Raw genomic sequence first — 24389 nt, 5'->3', positions numbered from 1 at the left:
GTTGAAGGCTCCGGAGGAGATGCCGTAGCTTCTCCGCTCCGGGGAAGTACTGGACAACGAAGGGTACTCTGTCCACTGTGTCCCGTGTTTGTCTTCTGAGGAGGTCGGTGCGGTTTTTCGCTGTGGCGCGTTGGAACTGTTGATCAATGAGTCTAGCGCCATATCCTGTTCTTATGAGGGCATCTTTCAGCGTCTGGAGGTGTCTGTTGCGATCCTCCTCATCCGAGCAGATCCTGTGTATACGGAGGGCTTGTCCGTAGGGGATGGCTTCTTTAACGTGTTTAGGGTGGAAGCTGGAGAAGTGGAGCATCGTGAGGTTATCCGTGGGCTTGCGGTACAGTGAGGTGCTGAGGTGACCGTCCTTAATGGAGATGCGCGTGTCCAAGAATGCAACCGATTCCGGAGAGTAGTCTATGGTGAGCCTGATGGTGGGATGGAACTTGTTGATGTCATCATAGAGTTGTTTCAGTGATTGTTCACCATGAGTCCAAAGGAAGAAAATGTCATCGATGTATCTAGTGTATAGCACCGGTTGAAGGTCCCGTGCGGTGAAGAAGTCTTGTTCGAACCTGTGCATGAAGATGTTGGCATATTGAGGTGCAAATTTGGTCCCCATGGCTGTTCCGTGTGTCTGGATGAAGAACTGGTTGTTGAAGGTGAAGATATTGTGGTCCAGGATGAAGCGGATGAGATGTAAAATTGCATCTGGAAACTGGCAGTTGTTGGCGCTGAGCACTGAGGCCGTTGCAGCAATGCCATCGTCATGGGGGATGCTGGTGTAGAGTGCTGAGACATCCATTGTGACGAGGAGCGCTCCTGGTTCAACTGCTCCATGTGTGCCGAGTTTCTGTAGGAAGTCCGTCGTGTCGCGACAAAAGCTGGGGGTTCTTTGTACAATGGGTTTCAGGATGCCCTCGACATAGCCGGAGAGGTTCTCGCACAGGGTCCCATTGCCCGATACGATGGGACGGCCGGGTGTGTTTGCCTTGTGTATCTTCGGGAGGCAGTAGAGATCTCCAACGCGGGGAGTACGTGGGATGAGAGCACGGAGGGTGTTCTGAAGGTCCGGATCAAAGGTCTTGATCAGAGTGTTGAGTTGACGGGTGTGTTCTTTGGTCGGATCTGCAGGTAACTGTCTGTAGTGTTCCTCGTTGTTGAGTTGTCGGTACACTTCTTTGCAGTAATCCGTTCTGTTCAGTATGACGATGGCCCCTCCTTTGTCTGCTGGTTTGATGACAATGTTGCGGTTGGTCTTGAGAGCGTGGATGGCGTTACGTTGTGCTTGGGTGATGTTCGGGGCTGTCTTGTGAGTGCGGCTGATGAATTTGGTGTTGACGCACCTCCTGACGGCTTGGGCATACATGTCAAGTCGAGGGCAGCGGCCTTCCGGAGGAGTCCAATTCGACTCTTTCCTCTTCAGACAGGAGGAGATTGGTGTCAGTGACTGTGGGGTTTATATCACACAGGCGGAGATTGGTGTCAGTGACTGTGGGGGGGCGGGGGTGTGGGGATGGCCTTGGCGAGATGTTCGTCTTCATCAATGACATGTTGAAGGCTCTGGAGGAGATGCCGTAGCTTCCCCGCATCTCCTCCAGAGCCTTCAACATGTCATTGATGAAGAGGAACATCTCGCCAAGGCCACACCCCCACTTCTTGCCTTCAAACAACCGCACAACCTCAAACAGATCATTGTCCGCAGCAAACTACCCAGCCTTCAGGAGAACAGTGACCACGACACCACACAACCCTGGTACAGCAACCTCTGCAAGACGTGCCGGATCATTGACACGGATGCCATCATCTCACGTGAGAACACCATCCACCAGGTACATGGTACATACTCTTGCAACTCGGCCAACGTTGTCTACCTGATACGCTGCAGGAAAGGATGTCCCGAGGCATGGTACATTGGGAAAACCATGACGCTACGCTACGACAATGGATGAATGAACACCGCTCGACCATCACCAGGCTAGACTGTTCTCTTCCTGTTGGGGAGCACTTCAGCGGTCACGGGCATTCAGCCTCTGATATTCGGGTAAGCGTTCTCCGAGGCGGCCTTCATGACACACGATGGCGCAGAGTCGCTGAGCAGAAACTGATAGCCAAGTTCCGCACACATGAGGACGGCCTCAACCGGGATATTGGGTTCATGTCACACGATCTGTAATCCCCACAGCTTGCCTGGACTTGCGGAATTTCACTGGCTGTCCTGTCTGGAGACAATAGACATCTCTTTGACCTGTCTTGGTGCTCTCTCCACTCACATTGTTTGTACCTTTAAGACTTGATTAGCTGTAAGTATTCGCATTCCAACCATTATTCTGTAAATTGAGTTTGTGTCTTTATGTGCCCTGTTTGTGAACAGAATTCCCACTCACCTGAAGAAGGGGCTTGGAGCTCCGAAAGCTTGTGTGGCTTTTGCTACCAAATAAACCTGTTGGACTTTAACCTGGTGTTGTTAAACTTCTTAACAACCCTACAACTGGCTGAAGTTTAATAATCTGGAGATGTCCCTTTTTAAAGGCACTATCTGTGATCTTTCAGCTGAATTAAAGAACTGTCAACAGAAACTTGGTTGCAATAAAATTATGAACTTTTTACTTCAATCCTAAATTGATCTTTGATGCAAAATCTACAATTCATTGTCTCCCAAAGGTGATGGGTTCCCATCAAGTGGAGGTGACTTTTCCAGCTCAGGTACATTCACAGGATGGAGGAAGGTCACTCCAGTGGCTCGGCAACAAGAGCCAACACTGAAAACAACAACCCACAACCAGACCTGAGAACCACTTCACTTGTGGCAAAACCTGCCCCTCACGGATTGGTCCCTTCAGCCATCAGTAACAGTGAAGCAGAGGGTGCGTGGGCCTTCAGGGTCTCAGTGACCAGGAGAGACAACAATTCTGCACAGAGGGGCCTGAGAGCTGAACCCAGACAGAGTGGAGGGAGGGAGAAAACTGAGTGGAGAAAAGAATTGGTGGAGAGGGTGAGATGGGTTTGGATTTCAGCCCAGGGACGGGGGAGAGTGTGTGAGATGGGGATTTACAGATTCGGAGGAAACGAGAGGAAAAAATGTTCCAAAAACAAAACTAGAATTATCTGTTCAGAATTTCTATCCTGGACTGACAGTGATTAATTTTGTAAACTCTTTTTCCAGGTATTAACAAGGGAAAGATTTGTAGATGCAAAACTCAAAACAAACATTTTGGTTTGAGTCAATCGATCATTCATCAATCTGTGAATGTGGAAGGAGAAATGTTTATCTCTTGAAGATTTTAAACATCAGTGCAACTGGAAAAACACCGAGACACACACACCCGAGTGAGAGTGTTCCAGTGAACTGACTGTGGAAAGAGCTTTAACCAGTGACACAACCTGAGAAAACATCACACCATTCACAGCGGGGAGAAACTGTACACGTGTTATCTGCAAGGACGAGCTTTCAACTGATCATCTAACCTGGAGAGACACAAGGACACTGGCACCATGGAGAAACCTTGGAAATGTGGGGACTGTGGTAAGGGATTCAAGTCTTTATTCCGACTGGAAATCCATCAACGCAGTCACACTGGGGAGAAGCCATTCGTCTGTTCTGTGTGTGGGAAGGGATTTACCAAGACAACATACCTGATGTTACACCAGAGAATTCACACTGAGGAGAGGCCCTTCAGCTGCACTCACTGTGGGAAGAGGTTCAACAGCACATCCAGCCTCGCTACACACCAGCGGATTCACACTGGGGTGAAGCCGTTCACCTGCTTTGTGTGCGGTGAGAAATTCACTCGGTCATCCGGCCTTTGGACACATCAGCGAATTCACACTGAGGAGAAACCGTTCAGCTGCACTTCTTGTGGAAAGAGTTTCGGGCAGTCATCCACCCTGACTGCTCACCAACGCACTCACACCGGGGAGCGACCATTCACCTGCTCCGTGTGTGGGAAGAAATTCTCCCAGTCATTCGATCTGGTGAGACACCAGCGACTTCACACCGGGGAGAGACCATTCACCTGCTCGGTGTGTGGGAAGGGATTCGCTCGGTTATTCACCCTCCAGTCCCACCACCGCACTCACACTCAGGAGAATCCATTCAGCTGCAGTACCTGTGGAAAGAGTTTCAAGCAGTCATCCAACCTCCTGACTCACCGACGCACTCACTCTGGGGAGAGGCCTTTCACCTGCTCCTTGTGTGGAAAGGCATTCACAAGGTCCTCCAGCCTGCTGAGACACCAGCAAATTCATAATAGACTGCAAGGATTGGATTCTGCTTTTAATCACAGCCAGGATTGATAGTCTGATAATATTGGTTCGATTTTGCTGATATTAACATCCCTATAAGTAGCTGGAGTTTAATATTCTGGAGATGTCACTGATTTTCGGAGCTGCAATGTCCCTTTTTAAAAACACCTTCTGTGATCTTTCCCCTAAATTCAAGAATCCTTAACAAGAACCTGTTCAACATAAAATGATGAACTTTACTTCAATCCTAAATTAATCTTTGATGCAAATCAGTGTGTGAGAGGTTCCACTGATTAACATCTCCAATTAGAAAGTCCTGATTAATCCTTGCTGACAATTATGACTGAAGTCTTCACAGTGACACATCCATTATGAAATTAAATATGAAGGAACATAAACAAAATAGTGAAATATTATACAGGCACAGTTAAATCTTACATAAAATCCTTAACAATCAATATTGAACTTAATGAAACTTGGAGGTCTCTGAGTTCACCCATTTCTGACACAGCAGCAGCAACATTTGGTAAAGGTGGCTCCCACAACAGACTGGTTTGAGACCCACTCAGCAGAGATGACACCTGTCATTGAAGCAAAAAGCAAAGCCTACCTGATGCTCAACATAAACTCAACAGCTGGAACATTGCATCAGAAATTCTGAAAACAGTGAGATACTCTGTCAATAAACACCGGACAATCCTACACCAATAATTCCAAACTGCCTGTGATAATGAATATCTCTGTGCGATGTATGATGGGATGAATATGATGCTTTGTCCTACAATCACCAAATTGTTCCCCTGAAATCGGCAGATGGTGAAGTTCTCACCGACAGAAGTAAACAGATGTCCCACTGGGTTGAACACGACTGTGAGCTGTACTCCCGTGAGACGGATACCTCCCAGTCTCTGTTTGATTCTACTGCAGCTTCCTGTCATGGTTGAGTTGGACGAGGAATCCTCATCACTTGAGCTGGAAAAGGCCATTGATTGCGGAACAAGCAGAAAGGCTCCCAGCAAGGATGAGTTCCAGCTGAACTGTTCAGACACCAGGAAAGTCCCATCGCTGCCACATCTTCATAACCTCCTGCTTCTCTGTTGGGAGGTAGGACCTGTTCCACAGGAGATACGTGACACAAAAATCTTCACAATATACAAAACGTGAAGTGACAGAGGAGATTGCAACAACTACAGGAACATCTCACTCCTTAGCATCACTGGGAAGGCCTTCACTAGAGTCATGTTTAAATGACTCCAGCTATCTGCAGACTGAGTCTATCCAGAAGCACAGTGTGGTTTCTGTCCTGACAGATCTCCAGTGAACATGATCTTCTCCACACACCAGCGACAAGAGGAGTGAACAATTAGTATTGAATCTAAAATGCTGCCAGCCCCTGTGCTGAGAAAAGTGAAATGTTCTAATTACTGAGTGAAAGTGAACCTTTCGGTGTGAATCACAATTTACTTGTACAATTGGAAAAGGCACCAAAATGTTTGATTCTTAACTTAAACTTTGAAGTTGTGTTTCGGAGCTCACAGGCTGAGGGAAGCTCCACCCTCTTTAACTCTTTCTGATCTAAGAAGGTTGACATTTACCTGTGAAAACTCACTTTTGTGGTTTAATTTTCCTTGAGTTATAATATATTTATTTGGAAAGACACTTGAAGAATGAAGAAAAAAATAACATTTTGGAAAAACTGAGAAAAAATGCCAAAATAATTGGAAACACAAAGATCAAAATGGTGTTTGGTTCACCTTTGATCTGAAAATAAAGTTGACATAATTGGAATATTTGCTTCACCCTTTTACAATCAGGCAGCACGGTGACAACTTAAACCAAAGATTCTGCTTTTTGAAGATTTGACTTCATCCCATTTGTTATCATTTAAATCAAAGCTCCTGAGAATGGGAGATATGAGCGTTACCCCAAACTGATACAACTACCTGTACTTCTGCCTCTGATCTCAAAATACACTATTGAGTGAGTGTTCAATTGGACAGAAAAGTTTCCGCATTCTCCTGAAACAGAGAGAAAGGGAAACCCCGTTTGGAATCAAACATGGAAAAAATTGACACCAGCAAATGGGAATTGAAGTAATTCACTCTGGGTCTAGTTCAATGGAATAGACAAACAGGATATCCACGTACGTTCTTGTAGAAGTCAGGAAAGTGGAGATGAGTCAAGTAATAGTTTTCTTTTGGAGATGTTTGTATCCTTGTTTGTGAACTTTAAAACAAACTGAATCAGATAACCTGGCCTCTGCCTGAAGACATTGGAACCATACAGAGAGAGAGATAAGCAAACATTTCATATAGACACTTCCTTGCGATTACTTGAAAATCTAGGAATGGGTGTCTCAGATGGTACATGGAGCATCCTTTGGGATACCAGTGTGAGTGTGCAGATGTGATATGTTACATGTGGTGTAACTAACATGTGCCACTGCACTGAGGAACAAACGTGTTCAGCAATTCGACAACAGAACAACATTGAGTGCTTAACATTGTCAGTAGAATGGGAAGATATTTTAATTTGTCAAGATATTGGCATATTTTGCAGAGAAACTGACTTTAAAACAATCAGGATCGAATGAAACACACTGGTATCTATCAGAGGGAGTAAACTTAAGCTGAAGAGTGACCTAAATCTGGCTTTTGAAAATATCCTCAAGGTGGATGCAGGTGAGCAGAGAGCTGGAGAACCTTTGAAGTTTGTGCTTGAATATTTGAACCAGATGTATTTACAACTCGTCAATAATTTAGAATTGTGTGAGATAATCTGCAGATGGGGAGGATGAATCAAAGTCGATGATTGTCACATTTACTGGTGTGATGTTACTGTGCATTTAAGAACTGTATTTTTAAATCACGTTTTCTGCAGTTTGGAAGCAGGCCTTTGTTTTTCATTGTGGCATTGGCTGAATGTTTGTGTGTGCTTTTATTGCTGCTTAAATGGTTTGAATGGGTTTATCTTTAATCTGGGTTTAAGGCACTTTGTGAGTTTGAAGTGTTGTGGGAAGAATGATTGACAGGTCAGGTTGGACAGTTCTTTTTCTCTCTCCCAAGAGTTCTTACTTTCAGTTTTGGTTGCTGGTTAGTTAGGAGGCGTTTGGCCTCCAGACTGAAAGGCAGTATTTCTGTTCTCTCTCCTTGATATTAGAAATTCTGCGATATTGGAGGCAGTTTTTCTTGCCCTCCTGGAGTGAGAGATTCTGATGTTGGTGATTTGCCAGGTAATGCCAGCTGTGGCTTTATCTCTACCTCAAGGTGCTGGGAGTTTCCAGAATGGTGAAGTCAGAATTTCAATTCTCCAACCAAAGGACTAATTTCCAGAATCACATGAGCATTCTTATTTTCTGTGCTAAACCTGTGACAGGTGTATGTTTGTAGGGAGGTTTGTCGTATTGGAACAGTGCATTTAGTTGTTAAGGTTTCTACAATATCATGGTTGTTTTCTTGTTTGTAATTGGCAAAAGCGATTGCTAATTTTCTTTCTATGTGTTAACTGTATTCTTAAATAAACTTTGTTTGATAAAATCTCCCCAATGAGTCATTTGAATCATACAATGTTTCACTGCAGGTATGTTTACCCCAGCCAAATTCAAACTGCAAAACCTGTGGTCCAGGCTGACTTCATAAATACTTTGGAGTTTCTGACCTCAATTATAATACGGCAAAGTATTTACTTTTATTTCTGGTGACAACTCAAGGGTTTGTGTTGCTGATTCTGATCATTCTAGTACCTTTAGTTTTCTTGTCTATGGAATGTAATCAAGAAATTAGGAAAACAAGCTTGTAACTTAGAATCGCTGGGTTATTCAGAAATCAGTTTTTGAGTAGACAGTGAAGCTAATCCTTTCTCAAGATGGGAGATTTGTAAGAAATCACAGTCTAATAACCTAATGAAAACTTCAGAAATGTATTACATATTATAGGAATCGTTCTGTGTGTATCTACAAAGAAAGAACAAAGAAAATTACAGCACAGGAACAGGCCCTTTGGCCCTCCAAGCCTGCACCGACCATGCTGCCCATCTGAACTAAAGCTCCCTACCCTTCTGGGGACCGTATCCCTCTATTCCCATCCTATTCATGTATTTGTCAAGACACCCCTTAAAAGTCACAATCGTATCTGCTGCCACTACCTCCTCCGGCAGCAAGTTCCAGGCACCCACCACCCTCTGTGTAAAAAGAAAACTTGCCTCGTACATCTCCTTTAAAGTTTGCCCCTCGCACCTTAAACCTTTGCCCCTTAGTAATTGACTCTTTCACCCTGGGAAAAAGCTTCTGACTATCCACTCTGTCCAAGCCCCTCATAATTTTGTAGACTTCTATCAGGTCGCCCTTTAACCTCCATCGCTCCAGTGAGAACAAACCAAGTTTCTCCAATCTCTCCTCATAGCTAATGCTCTCCATGCCAGCAACATCCTGGTAAATCTTTTCTGTACCCTCTCCAAAGCCTTCACATCCTTCTGGTAGTGTGGCGACCAGAATTGAACACTATATTCCAAGTGCGGCCTAACTAAGATTATATAAAGCTGCAACATGACTTGCCAATTTTTAAACTCAATGCCCCGGCCGATGAAGGCAAGCATGCCGTATGCCTTCTTGACTACCTTCTCCACCTGCGTTGCCACTTTCAGTGACCTGTGTACCTGTACACCCAGATCCCTCTGCCTATCAATACTCTAAAGAGTTCAGCCATTTACTGTATATTTCTATCTGTATTAGATCTTCCAAAATGCATTATCTCACATTTGTCCAGATTAAACTCCATTTGCCATCTCTTCACCCAAGTCTCCAACCAATCTATATCCTGCTGCATCCTCTGATGGTCCTCACCGCTATCCGCAAATCCACCAACCTTTGTGTCGTCTGCAAACTTACTAATCAATTCAGTTACATTTCCTTCCAAATCATTTATATTTATATATATTACAAACAGCAAAGGTCCCAGCACTGATTCCTGAGGAATGCCACTTGTCACAGCCCTCCATTCAGAAACGCACTCTTCCACTGCTACCATTTGTCTTCTATGACCGAGCCAGTTCTGTATCCACCTTGCCAGCTCACCTCTGATCCAATGCGACTTCACCTTCTGCACCAGTCTGCCATGAGGGACCTTGTCAAAGGCCTTACTGAAGTGCATGTAGACAACATCCACTGCCCTACCCTCATCAATCATCTTCGTCACTTCCTACAAAAACTCGATCAAGTTAGTGAGACACGACTTCCCCTTCACAAAACCATGTTGCCTCTCATTAATATGTCCACTTATCTCTTTCTCGCTTGGGAATAAAGACTCCTGGCTTGACGAACACAGGGAAATGTATCTCAATATTACCCCATAGGGATGGACTTGGTAGTTAGGGAACGGAATTTGTAGTGGTGACTTAAGATAATGACATTGGTCTTTCCAATAGCATTACTTCATCTCCCATTGAACTGTTAATATAATGGATGGGATGGGGCAAAGAAGATCATCAAGGGTAGGTTAGAGGGTGGAAGAAATTAAATAATAAAGAATCTTCGTGTATTTGTTAATTTGTCTTCATTTGGTAACACTGATTTTATCCCCGGTACGTCAATTCAATGGCCGTGCTATTACCCACCATTCCCTGCGGCCCTACAAGTGCTCTATTCACTCCACAGGAGTCCAGTGCGCAGGCGCCTTGCTGTATCTGGAGCATGCGCAGTGTCACTTTGTTCAGAGTTCTGCGAGTGCGGGAGCTACTTTTTCCAGCGGGTGAGAGTCGGTCGGGCGGAGGGAGGAATGGAGCCGGGAGACGGGCTGGGGGGGGGGGGGGGGGGAGCGGAGGCTTCACAAACACCCGCTGGAGGCCGCAAGCCCAGAATGAGAGTCGAGATTGCAGCTCCGGGGATTCACTCCTGGGCACTGGCCCAGGTGGCACAGTGGTCAGCACTGCTGCCTCACAGCACAAGGGACCCGGGTTCAATTCCCGGCTTGGGTCACTGTCTGTGTGGGTTTCCTCCGGGTGCTCCGGTTTCCTCCCACAGTCCAAAGATGTGTGGATTAGGTAGATTGGCCATGAGAAATTGCCCCTTAGTGTCAGGGGGACTAGCTCGGGTTAGTGCATGGGGTTATATGGGGATAGGGCCTGCAGACTCAATGGGCTGAATGGCCTCCTTCTGCACTGTCGGATTCTATGATTCTAGGTTAGCGGCCACCATCTTGGGCAACAGAGTGCATGCATGGTCATGTCTGTGTCCCTGAAATATCCGTCACTCTGGTTGTTATATAGCACACAGTTAAAGACTATAGTTATATAGTCTTTATTTATCACACTGAGATATAGTCTTGCAGCTCATGGCTGCGTAATTTATTACTTTAAAGTGTCATTATGGCATGGAAAGATTCCATTCGACAACTCGAATCCACGTTGACTCGAGCAATCCACTTCTCCCTCTACTTCACTGTTCCGCTGCAAGTTTATTTCTTTCAATTGTCCATCCAATTTCATTTTGAAATCACTGATCATCTCCACATATACTTTCTGTGTAGGCAGTGAGTTCCAAGTCATAGCCCTCACTGCTTAGATAATGTTCTTGTTCATAAACTTTCTTCATTTCTAATTATGTAATACTGTAATACAGTCTATTTGCATTTTTACACCACAAAATGTTGAGATTTATTTTATATATATATATATATATATGAGAGAGAGAGTCCAGCAGCATCAATGAAAATTTTGGGTCTCTTTGCCCAGAACAGGAGACTTTTTCTTCAGTCAGCATGAATTAGCACCACCAGGAGAATTAGGAAAGTGAATATTTGGAAGAGCAGAGTGAGGATGGGAGCAGAGTGAGGATGGGGGGGAAAGTGTATCCGATGGGGATGTCGTGGTTTTTGGAAATAGGAAAGAATTTTCAACAGAAATTAGAATTGTTTATTCTGAATTTCTATCCTGTACTTGCAGTGATAACTTTTGCAAACTCCTTTTCCAGGATATTTAAAGGGAAGGGTTTTCAGACAAAAATCTCAAACAAAACAGGTCAAGATTTGACAGAAGCGTTTGATTCATCAGAACCTGAAAATCATTTGATTTGAACCCAGAAGAAGAAATCTTGTCTGTTCTGTCACCTTCTGAAGTTTTCAAACATCAGTGTGACAGAAAAACACAGAGACACAGACATCCAGGTGAGTGTGTCCCAGTGAACTGACTGGAAAGACCTTTGACCAATTACACAGCCTGAAAAAACATCACACCGTTCACAGCGAGGAAAAACTGTCCACGTGTTGTGTGTGTGGACGAGGCTTTGACTGATTGTCCAACCTGGAGAGACATGGCAAAACCATGGAAATGTGGGGAATGTGCAAGGGATTCCGTGTCCCATCTGCACTCGAAGCTAGACACATACATGAGGGAGAAAGGAATAGAAGGATATGCTGATGGGGGGAGATGAAGAGGGGTGGGTGGAGGCTCATGTGGAGCATAAATACTGACATAGACCAATTCAGCCGACTGGCCCGGCCCTGTGCTGTAGACTCAATGGAACAGAGACAAATGTATTTATTTTAGTTCCAGTGCAGTAGTAAATGCAGAATCTATCAAATTCAGGTCAGAATTAAGAGTCATGGTGTTGTGATCTAAGTTAAAAGAGTATGGAGCACCCACAGCAACTCGGTTACAATGAATGTTCATCTTCTGAAAGCCCTTATGTGGCCGGTGACAATGTGTGTTTGAAAGCTGGACCATTGAGAAGAGCGATGAGCCGCCAATAAAAGTGTTTGAAATGAAAGGACTCGGACGGATATTGCGTGTGTCAAGGACGGCAAAGTGGGTGAATGAGTGGGTGCTGGAGAAAGCTGGTGTTCACCGGAACCTGTCTGAGGCTCTGACATCCCGGAAGCTCACCTATTTTGGACATGCGTTGTGACTAGAGAGGGAGTGTTTGGAAAAAGAGGCAATGTGAGACACAACACCTGGAAAATGTGTACAAGGAAGATCCAAGAAGGCACAGGTGAATAATATCGGAATGTGGACTGGCCTCTCAATGGGACAGACAGTGAACGCAGCAGATAAATCAGTGGAGAAAGATTTTTCAGAGTGTGACCAACCCTCAGAACGAGGATGGATGAAAGACAAGGCACTTGTAGTGGGAGGAAAAATACTATTTACTGTCCAAAATAAAATTAATGTACATCTGCTTTTGTGCATAATTTCAATGGAAACGTGCCCTCACTTAAAGGGAATCAGCCACTGGAATAAAAATTGAGACACCGGTCAGTCCAACAGCGAGAAACCCTTTGACCCTCCCACTTTATCAACTGTCAGAATGAACATGCTTCAGTCCTGGATGTGATTAACAGCAGCAACAACAGCAAAATCCAACCCCTAAAATCACTTGTGAATCCGCTGGTGTTTCAGCAGGCTGAATGACTGAGTGAATCCTTTCCCACAGTCAGAACAGATGAATGGCCTCTCCCCAGTGTGAACTCACTGGTGTTTCAGCAGGTGGGATGATCGAGTGAATCCTGTCCCACACACAGAACAGGTGAATGGCTGCTCCCCAGTGTGAACTCGCCGGTGTCTCAGGAGGCTTGATGAATTAATAAATCCCTTCCCACAGTCGGAGCAGGTGAATGGACTCTCTCCGCTGTGAACTCGCTGGTGTGCCAGGAGGGTGGATGAATTTCTGCATCCTTTCCCACACGTGGAGCAGGTGAAGGGACTGTCCCCAGAGTGAACTCGCTGGTGTGTCAGCAAGTTTGATGAATTAACAAATCCCTTCCTACACTGGAAGCAAGTGAACTGTCTCTCCCCGGTGTGACTGCGCCTGTGAATTTCCAGATGAGATGGGGAAGTAAATCCCTTCCCACAATCCGCACATTTCCACGGTTTCCCCATGGTGTGGCTGTCTGTGTCTCGGTGCTTTTGCAGTCACACTGATGGCAAAATGGGTGATGGTTTCCTGCGTCCAAATGAATCGAGTGACTCTGTCAGGTCTTGATGTGAAGTTTAGTTTGGGATTTCTGATGGCAAATCCTCTCCTTTTAGTATCCTGTAAAAGGAGTTTACAAATGTCATCACTGTCAGTACAGCTCAGAAACTCAGAACAGACAATCCTAGTTGCTGTGAAACATTCTGTCCACTCTCGTTCCCCAAACCTGTAAGTTACTACCTCTTGCTCCATCCCCCCCAACTCCCCACTCCCTCCATTCTCACTCTGCTGTATTCACCTTCCCAATTCTCTTCAAGGTGCTAATTCATGCTGATGGGCACTTTTGACACTCTTGTTCTCGACCAAGTGACAATAGGATCCTATGAAATAGGAGCAGGAGTCGGCCATTCGGCTCACCAACTCTGCTGTTCTATTTCATAAGATCATGGCTGATCTGATTGTGATTCTGACTTCATTTTCTTCCTGTCACCCATAACCCTTGACCCTATATTTAATAATGCAGCCCCCACTGCTCTCTGGGCAAGAGAACTGCAAAGATTAACGACCCATTAATTGACAGACCAGATGATCGACTGAAGCCTCGTCCACACACAGAAACGTGTATGGTTTCTCCCCACTGTGAACAGTGCTTTTTCCTCCTATGTTCAAAACTCGATCACATTCAGGGCAGGATAAATTGGGTGATGTTTGATTTTAGTTTCCTGACTTCAAATCCTTTTCTTCTAAAAACCTATGAAATTGATTTAAACACAAAAAGAGGAGTGAGAGAGAACCCACAAAAACACAAAGGCAGGTTGTGAAATTGAGCTGAATGAATCTGGTAATTTGTGGGGCTGCCACTAGGACCAAGTGACAATGAAACAGCTGGATTGTCATAAAACACCAACTGACTCAGCAATGTCCTTCAGGGAAGGGAACCTGCCACCCGGTCTGGATCTGTGCAAGACTCTAGGCTCCATAGCAGGAGAGAGAGAGACAGAAGGGGGAAGAGGCAAGGGGTGAAGGAGAGGAATGTTATATATTTACAACTCAGCTGGAACTTACACAGAACCTCCTAAACCCTCAACCACCACCATTGAGCAAGGATAGCAGCTGTATGTGAACATCATCATCTCCAAGTTCCCCTCCAGTTCATACATTGTCCTGACTTGACATCCAGTGCCGAAAACTTGAAAATTCCTTCACTAAAATGTTGTGAATTGAAAGCCTTTGTTTTTGGAACGTAGGGTTCGGAGCAGAAGTTGGCAAATTCAGCCCTTCAAGCTGCTCCGCTATTCAATCAGATCATGGCTGATGTCTCCCTCGTCTCAAATCCACCTCCCCTCCTGTTCCCCATATCCCATTAAGCCTTTTTGTTCCATCAGAAATACATCTATCTCCTTTAGTTCCTGTTACAAACTCCACTCCCTTGCCACTGACTCCATTCTCCCCCTTGCAAACTGTCTGAGACCGATCCAGATTATTCAGAACAATGGTGAAATATTTCATCCCAAACTGACCTTTCAATCACATATCCACATTATCACCACCACTGTATGTTTCCACCTCAGTAACATCACCCAACTCTGACCAAGTCTCAGCTCATCTGCCTTTGAGACCCTCATCCATTCCTTTGTTACCTCTTGGCTTAACTTTCCTCATGCACTTCCAGCAGCCTCGCACATTCAACCTCCCCGTCACCTTAAGGTCATCCAAGTCACTGCTGTCCGTGTGCCCATTCACACCAAGTGTTTACACATCAGCTCTGTGTTCGCTGACCAAAAAAAGCTCCTGACTTTTTTATACAAAATACATACAAATTGTTATTTCTCCACAACTAACTGAGGATGGACAATACTTGAGACACAGATTTAAGATTTTGAGCAAGATCAATAGTGGCGATATGAAGAAGAGATTTTACACAGTGAGTGATAATGACCTGGAACTCAATGCTTACCCGCAAAGATCAATGATATTCAGGTCCTGATGGGTTGAGTCATGCTGTCAGAATTTGATGAGGTTTGGTTTGAGATTTCTCTCTGCAAATCCTCTTCTAATATCCGGTAAAAGAAGTATACAAAAACATCATGATCATTCCATAGAGTCACAGGGATTTACAGTATGGAAACAGGCCACAAACATTGGTGTCATCTGCAAACTAACTAACCATGCCTCCTAAATTCTCATCCAAATCATTAATATAACGAATAAAAAACAGTGAACCCAGCACCGATCCCTGAGGCACACCACTGGTCACAGGCCTCCAGTTTGAAGAACAACCCTCTACAACCACCCTCTGTCATGAAGTCAATTTTGTATCCATTTGGCTACCTTACCCTGGATCCCATGAGATTTAACCTTGTGCAACAACCTACCATGCGGTACCTCATCAAAGGCCTTGCGAAAGTCCATGTAGGCAACGTTAACTACAGTGCCCTCATCCAACTTCTTGGTTATCCCTTCAAAAAAAAACTCAATCAAATTTGTGAGACATGATTTTCCACTCACAAAGCCATGCTGACTGTCCCTAATCAGTCCTTGCCTCTCTAAATGCTTGTAGATCCTGTCTCTCAGAATATCTTCTCACAACTTACCCACGACAGACATTAGGTTCACCGGACTGTAGTTCCCAGGCTTTTCCCTGCAGCCCTTCTTAAACAAAGCCACAACATCTGCCACCCTCCAATCTTCAGGCACTTCACCTGCTATCGATGACTCAAATATCTTTGCTCAGGGAGCCGCAATTTCCTCCCTAGCCTCCCACAATGTCCTGGGATACACTTCATCAGGTCCCGGGGATTTATCTACCTTGATGCACTTTATGACTTCCAGCACGAGTCCAGAAATTATATTCTGAAGAATGATGGAGTTTTCCAGCCCAAAGAGGCCACTCGGCCCATCATGTCTCCACCAGCCACCCTGCATCTATTCCAATCCCACTTTCTCGCACTTCATCCATAGCCTTGTCCGCTATGGCGTTTCAAATGCTCATCCAAATGCTTCTTAAATGTTGTAAACGTTTCCGCCTCTACCACCCTTTCTGGCAGTGAGATAGATCCATGATGCAAACGGGGTAAAATTTTTTTGAGAGGTTGCGGTTTGCACAACATATTTGCGAAACCTCCCTGCTCACCAGCCTGATCCATCGCTCCCTCGGCACAGCCCATTCCCTCACCGAACCTGGGTCCCAGAAAAAATACTATCCGCCAGGCATTACCCGGACTGCGCATGCTCCACTCCCAGCCCCGCCCCTCATTCACTCCCATTGGTAGGAGGACCAGCCGCTCCCGCTCGGTCCTCCAGTCCCGCCCCCACTCCTCCTATTGGTCCGCAGCTGCCGTCAATCAGCCGGGCATTGTGACGGTTTCAGATGGTGGGAGGGGCCACAGCCTCAGACTGACTTGCTGATTATTGGCAGCATGTTCTGTTTGGGAATCAGAGCTGGAGATGGATGGTCAGTTCCCCTCTGTCCGGGGCTGGGGGATTCACACTCATTTCCCCAGGACACTCATTATCACTGCAACTTCACAGGAGAAAGTCCCCGCTTCAATCCCCACTGCAAACTTTATGTTTAAAATTATTACTGATGATTGTCTTTTGATTTATCACATGTATTAGTATACAGTGAAAAGTATTGTTTCTTGAGCGCTACACAGACAAAGCATACCGTTCATAGAGAAGGAGAGGGCGCAGAATGCAGTGTTACAGTCATTGCCAGGGTGTAGAGAAAGATCAACTTAATGCAAGGTAAGTCCATTCAAAAGTCTGACAGCAGCAGGGAAGAAGCTGTTCTTGAGTCGGTTGGCACATGTCCTCAGACTTTTGTATCTTTTTCCAAGTGGAAGGAGGCAGAAGAGACAATGTCTGCGGTGCGTGGGGTCCTTGTGGTAAATCCTATCAATGGCCAAATGAAAATCCTGATAAATTACATCAACTTCATTGCCAACTCTCTCTGTTACCTCCTCAAAACATTCGATAAGATTGTTCAGGGAAATGTTCCCTTTTGAAATCCATACTGATTTCTCGATTTTCATATGTTCTGTCCTTTACTTGGGATTCTATTAATCGACATGAGGCTGACGAGTCTATCATTCCCTGAGCATGTTCTGTCCTCTTTCTGAAATGTCGGAATCAGTTTAGCTCTCTGCCAGTACTCTGTTAATTATGAGTAGAACTGCCTTGGCTATCTCTTCCCGACATTCTTTTAAAATGTGAATTTAATCCATCCTCTTTAAGTTATATTAGTTTATCCAACACATCCTTTCTTGATTTTAAATGAACTTATCTCATTACTCATCTGATCACTCAATTTTTTATTTATCTATTCTCTCTCCCAGAGTACAATGAAGCAAAAGAATGTTTGAAGATTTCGGTAATCTGTAGATCATTAGCTGTGGTATTGTGCTGTCTGTCCCTTCATAGTCCAATTCACATCACAGGTTTCCTCTTTTATTGATGTATCAATAAAATATTTCACCATTCTGTTTAATGTTCCATGATAATTTCATAGTGGAGGTGTCACTGTGTAATGTGCAAGCCAGTAAGAATTATCAGCAAAGATTACTCAGCACTTTCTAATTGGAGATGTTAATCAGTGGAACTTCTCAGACACTGAATTGTCAATGTTGTACCACAGATCAATTTAGGATTGAAGTAATAGTTGAGAATTTTGTAATTGAGTACCTGTCATGAGTTCTTGGATGAAGGAGAGATCACAGAGGGTGCTTTCAAAACCCGAAACTGCACTCCTGAGAATCAGTAACATCTCCAGAATATTAAACTCCAGCCAGTTATTCTTTAATCGGCAGAAGCAAACCAGATATATTCAGATGATCAATCCTTGACAAAATTAACAGCAGCAATAACAGAATTCAACAACTGCTGTCACTTGTGAACTTGCTGATGTGTCAACAGGTGCTGTGACTGAGTGAAGCCCTTTCCACACACACAGCAGGTGAACGGCCTCTCCCCAGTGTGAATTCTCTGGTGTGTCTGCAGGTGAGAGCACTGAGAGAATCCCTTCCCACACTCGGAGCAGGTGAATGGCCTATCCCCAGTGTGGGTGCGTCGGTGTGCAGTGAGGGCGGAAGAATGTCTGAACCTCTTTTCACAGGAAGTGCAGCTGAATGGCTTCTCCTCGGTGTGAATTCGCTGGTGTGACCAAAGGCCACTCGAGTGAGTAAATCTCTTCCCACACACAGAGCAGGTGAATGGTCGCTCCCCAGTATGAGTGCGTTGGTGTGCAGTGAGGTCGGAAGATTGCCTGAACCTCTTTCCACAGTGCGTGCAGCTGAATGGCCTCTCCTCTGTGTGAATTCGCTGGTGTAACGTGAGGCTGGCTGACTGAGTGAATCCCTTACCACACATACAGCAGGTGAATGGTCTCTCCCCAGTGTGAACTCGCTGGTGTGCAGTGAGGTTGGATAACTGTCCGAAACTCTTTTCACAGTAAGTGCAGCTGAAGGGCTTCTCCTCAGTGTGATTTCGCTGGTGTCTCAGTAGGTTGGTTGACTTAGTAAATCCCTTCCCACACACAGAACAGGAGAATGGCTTCTCCCCGGTGTGGCTGCGTCGATGGATTTCCAGCAGGCATGGGAAATTGAATCCTTTGCCACAATCCTCACATTTCCACGGTTTCTCCATGGCCCCTGCCCCAGTGTGACTGCGTCGATGGTATTCTAGCAGGGATGGATAATTGAATCCTTTCCCACATTCTTCACATTTGCAAATCCGCTCCCCAGTGTGACTGCGTCGATGGTTTTCCAACAAGGATGGATAATTGAATCCTTTCCCACATTCCTCACATTTCCATGGTCTCTCTCCAGTGTGACTGCGTCGGTGAATTTCCAACAGGGATGGATAATTGAATCCCTTCCCACATTCCACACATTTCCACGGTTTTTCCATCGTGCCAGCCCCACCGTGAACGCGTCGATGGATTTCCAGCCGGGATGGAAAATTGAATCGTTTCCCACAGTCCCCACATTTCCACTGTTTCTCCATGGTGTCAGTGTCCCTGTCTCTCTCCAGGTTGGATGACACACACACGTCCACACACAGAACACATATAGTTTCTTCCCGCTATGAACGGTGTTATATTTTTTCAGGCTGTATAACTAGAGAAACCACTTTCCACATTCAGTTCACTGGACACTTTTGCTTGGGTGTGCGTGCTTCCAGATCCTTTTATAAAAGAATAGAAAGAGACAAAGGTCACAGCACAGAAGGAGGCGGTCACATTGAAATTAGAAATCCTTTGTTTTCTGAGACAAAGGTATTTTACAAAAGTCATTGCCGTCAGTACAGGACAGAAATTCAGAAAGGACAATTCTAGTTTCTATGGAACATTTCTTCCTTACTCATTGCACCAAAGCTGTAAATCCCCATCCTTCACATTTTTGCTCCTTCCTGGCCTGAAATCATAGTCACAGAGTTTTACAGCACAAAAAGAGGCCCATTGTGTCAGTGCCGGCCATCAAACATATCTATTCTAATCCCATTTCTTGCACTTGGTCTAGAGCCTTCTATGCTATTGCATTTCAAACACTCATCTAAATGGTTCTTAAATGTTGAGAGTTCTCACCTTTCCCACCCTTTGAGGTCGTGAGTTCCAGATTCCCACCACCCTCTGGGTGAAAAAGTATTTTCTCAAATCCCCTCTAAATCTTCTGCCCCTTAACTCAAATCTATGCCAGCTGGTTTTTGACCCCTCTAAGGGGAAAAGTAACTTCCTGTCTATCCTAAACAAAAAGAGAACATGCTGGAAAATCTCAGCCGTTCTGGCAGCATCTGTAAGGACAGAAAAGAGCTGACATTGAGTCCAGATGACCCTTTGTCAAAGCTAAAAGGCACAATGTGGAGATGACGGCATTAGACTGGGGTGGGCACAGTAAGAAGTCTCACAACACCAGGTTAAAGTCCAATAGGTTTATTTGGTACCATGAGCTTTCGGAGTGCTGCTCCTTCATTACGTGAATGAACTCAAATAAAATCCAAATAAACCTATTGGACTTTAACCTGGTGTTGAGATACTTCCTACAGTGCCTAAAAGGCATAGAAAGTGGGAGATATTTATACTGTAGGGTGAGAGAATGAAAGATGAGTCACAGCCACAAAAACAAGGGGAAAAGGCTGCTAATGGCAGTCCATAGAGAGAATAAAATGTATGAATGGCCAAATGGCAAAGAAGCTGAAATCAGAGAGTAAGCTGTGACAGATGAAGATGAAGATGCTTTTATCCCAAGTTTGCAGATGACACCAAGGTTGGTGGCATAGTGGACAGTGAAGGTTATCTAGGATTGCAACGGGATCTTGATCAATTGGGCCAGTGGGCTGATGAATAGCAGATGGAGTTTAAATTAGATAAATGCGAGGTGATGCATTTTGGTAGATCGAACCAGGGCAGGGCTTACTCAGTTAATGGTAGGGCGTTGGGGAGAGTTACAGAACAAAGAGATCTAGGGGTACAGGTTCATAACTCCTTGAAAGTGGAGTTACAGGTGGACAGAGTGGTGGAGAAGGCATTTGGCATGCTTGCTTTCATTGGTCAGAACATTGAATACAGGAGTTGGGACGTCTTGTTGAAGTTGTACACAATACATTGGTAAGGCCACACTTGGAATACTGTGGACAGTTCTGGTCACCCTACCATAGAAAGGATATTATTAAACTAGAAAGAGTGCAGAACAGATTTACTAGGATGCTCCCAGGACTTGGTGGTTTGAGTTATAAGAAGAGGCTGGATAGACTGGGACATTTTTCTCTGGAGCGTAGGAGGCTTAGGGGTGACTTTATAGGGGTCTATAAAATAATGAGGCGCACAGATCAGCTAGATAGTCAATATATTTTACCAAAGGTAAGGATGTATAAAATTAGAGGGCACAGGTTTAAGGTGAGAGATACAAAAGGGTCCAGAGGGGCAATTTGTTTCACACAGAGGGTGGTGAGTGTCTGGAACAAGCTGCTAGAGGCAGTAGTAGAGGCAGGTACAATTTTGTCTTTTAAAAAGTGTTTAGACAGTCACATGGACAAGATGGGTAGAGGGGTAATGGGCCAAATGCAGGCAATTGGGACTCGCCCCGGGGTTAAAAAAGGGGCAGCATGGGCAAGTTGGGCCGAAGGACCTGTTTTTTTTTCTTTCGTGTACCAAATTTTCATTTATTACAAATACGTTAGTACAAAACAATTACAAATACACAAAGAACAGATGTGAAAAATACATTACCAGTGGCTAAAGCCATCCATTTATCAGTTACTACCTTCTATTTAGGAAGGGTTCACTAACGGTCATAATTATCCAGGGCCTTTGCCCTCCAAATACACCTCCAATTACAAATCATAATCTACAAAGTGACAAACATTAGTCCAACACAACAAGAATAAACATTGCAGCATATCCGCCGCCCTCCAGGGCACCGCCTCCCGGGTTTTTCCCCTGCCGGGGGATGCAACCCTCCAGAGGTACTCAGGTCCGGGGGTTCCACCTGACGGATGTTCGGCCGGAGGGGGGGAAATGGGGAAAACCACTCCAAACCTACTCTATCCGGAATCCCTTCCGGAATTTCAGCCGGGGCAGTGGGAAAGACTCTCCGGGATACTCAATTCGGCCTGCCTTCCCAATTTTTCTCCCGGAGAATAAAATCTCTCCGGTGTTACTATGTCCGGGGCTTCACCACCCAGAACTTTCCCCAACTGGATGTCACACCCACCCCGGGGGTTACTCTATCCAGGGGGGGGATGCCCCCCAGGCCATAAATAACACAAAAAATTTCCGTTGGTTAATACAAATACGATATTACAAAACAATTACAAATGTACAAAGAACAAATATGAAAAATACATTACCGATGGCTAACGCCATCCCGAAGGACCTGTTTCCATGCTGCAAACCTCTATGACTATCTTAACTATATCCCTCATAATTTTAAAGACTTCAATCATGTCCCTATCAGCCTTCTCTGTTCTAAGAACAACAATCCCAGCCTAGCCAGCTTCTCTCCATAGTTGAAATGCTCCAACACAGGCAACATCAACCATGATTGAATGGTGGAGTGGACTCGATGGGCCGAATGGCCTTACTTCCGCTCCTATGTCTTATGGTCTTATGGAATCTCCTCTGCATCCTCTCTAGTGCAATCACATCCTTCCTGTAGTGTGGTGACCAGAACTGCACACAGCACACTAGCTGTGGCCAACCGAGCATTTTATACAGTTCCATCATAACTTCCCTGCTCTTCTGTTCTATGCCTTGGCTGATAAAGGTAACTATCTCATATGCCTTGTAACCACCTTACCAACCTGTCCTGCTTCCTTCAAGGATCTTTGCACACGCAACCTTAGGTCTTTTTGCTCTACTTCCTAGAATCCTCCCATTCATTGAGTATTCACACCCACTGCAGCATCTCCACCCTCCACTTCCAACTTCCTCCTTCGCTCCTGTGAACGGATTGAGAATAAAATTCTTGAGTCAAACATTTTCTCTCCTGGTCACGGGGACCCTGAGAACCCGTCCGCCCTTTGTGACGTCACAGATAGCCGCGCCTGCGCCCTGCAGCCCGCGAGAACAAGATAGCGGCCGTTACCTCGGGCCTGTTGCCAGGAAAAGCCTCGGTGCAAACGCGAGAGCTGCACGATTTTATTGGGGATTTGCGGCCTACACCGGGTGTTAATGAACTCTCTCCTCACCCTCCGCCTCTTCTCGCGCCGCCGCCTCTTACCGTCCGCCGTTCGACAAACCAGCTTCTCATCCACTGTCCAGCCTGCGCATGTTCAGTACAACGAGGAACTGCGCATGCGTTCAGGTCTCCTGCTCTGATCGGGGACATTCTCTCCCGCGGGGCAGGTTGGGTAACATCCCCGCCATTGATCCAGTGAGTTTAGAATTATTTATCCGCTGTTGCTGAGACTCAGTAAGAAGTCTCACAACCAGCTTAAAGTCCAACAGGTTTATTTGGAATCACGAGCATTCGGAGCACCGCCCCTTCATCAGGTGAGTCTCCACATCTACAAGCATCTTCACATCATTGCCAAGACTGCGCTCGTCCCCTCAGCCTCCTGCAACCACACCGCGCATGCTCCGCTCAGGGAGGTGGGCACTGGGTGCAGAGCTTAACAAGCATGTGCGTGTTAACCTGGCATTTATTTCATCAATGGAATGAAATATCGAGTGTCACAGTTATTGAAAAATAAAATGAACATTATCTACTCCTACTCATTAGCTATCCTGTGCAAAATTAATATATTAAAAGTAATAATTAATTTTTTAATTAATTGTCTTTTTAAAAAATTTATCATGCTAATCTGATTTAATTTCCCAACTCCAATTCATGGCCTCATTTTGTTCCTGTCTCCAAGCCCCTTAACTTTATCTGACAGTGTAATGTTGTCCTGGAAGCCAACAGGAAGAGGTCTCAGAGGATCAAGGGATTTGATTTGATTTATTCTTGTCACAGGTATTGGGATGTAGTGAAATGTATTGTTTCTTGTGCGCTGTACAATCAAAATATGCTATTCATAGAGTACATAGGGGAGAAGGAAAGGAGAGGGTGCAGAATATAGTGTTGCAGTCACACAGAGGCTGTCGAGAAAGATCAGCTTAATATATTGTAGGTCCATTCGAAAGTCTGTTGGCAGCAGGGAAGAAGCTGTTCTTGTTGATTGCGATATATTAGCAGACCTTTGCATCTTTTTTCTAATGGAAGAAGGTGGAAGAGAGTATTTCCAGGGTGTTTTGCGTCCTTGATTATGCTGGCTACTTTCCTGAGTCAATGGCAAAATTATGAGAGACATAGACAGGATGGATAGTCTGAGGCTTTTTCTGAGGGTGGCACGGGCTCAAGGTGAGAGGGGGAAAGTTTTCAACGCAGAGAGTGGTGGGTGCTTGGAACGTGCTGCCAGAGGTTGTGGTGGAAGCAGGCACATTAGCAACATTTAAGTGGCATCTGGATGGTACATGAATAGGAAGGGAATGAAGGATACCGACTGAGTATGGGCAGAAATTTATTTTTTAGTTTAGTTAGGGCATCATCATTGGTACAGGCTTGGAGGGCCAAAGGGCCTGTTCCTGAGCTGTACTTTTCTTTGTTCTTTGAAGTTTAGATGGAGTGAATGGATGGGAGGCTGATTTGCATCATGGACTGGATTACATTCCCAACTCTTTGTAGTGTCTTGCGATCTTAGTCAGAGCAGAAGAAGCAAGGAGTTCTGTAATAAGTCAACCTGTGCTGACCAGTCAAGTGTGTAATTGCGA

At 45.1% G+C, this 24389-nt stretch overlaps 1 protein-coding gene across 1 annotated transcript in view; it reads right to left on the bottom strand.

The window, feature by feature from the left end:
• LOC144483170 (uncharacterized) overlaps positions 1-22916 on the bottom strand; it is a 169717-nt gene extending 146801 nt beyond the window's left edge. Inside the window, 4 exon segments of the mRNA XM_078201966.1 lie at positions 12658-12786; positions 12865-13036; positions 18030-19324; positions 22858-22916. Coding sequence (XP_078058092.1) covers positions 12658-12786; positions 12865-13036; positions 18030-19144 — 1416 coding nt within the window. The 5' untranslated portion in view covers positions 19145-19324; positions 22858-22916.
• Positions 22917-24389: the final 1473 nt, after the last annotated feature.

Source organism: Mustelus asterias, unplaced genomic scaffold (genome assembly GCF_964213995.1).
Source record: "Mustelus asterias unplaced genomic scaffold, sMusAst1.hap1.1 HAP1_SCAFFOLD_47, whole genome shotgun sequence".
Lineage (NCBI taxonomy): Eukaryota > Metazoa > Chordata > Chondrichthyes > Carcharhiniformes > Triakidae > Mustelus > Mustelus asterias.
Note: the sequence above shows the minus strand (reverse complement) of the source record. Positions and strands in the feature narration are given on the sequence as shown.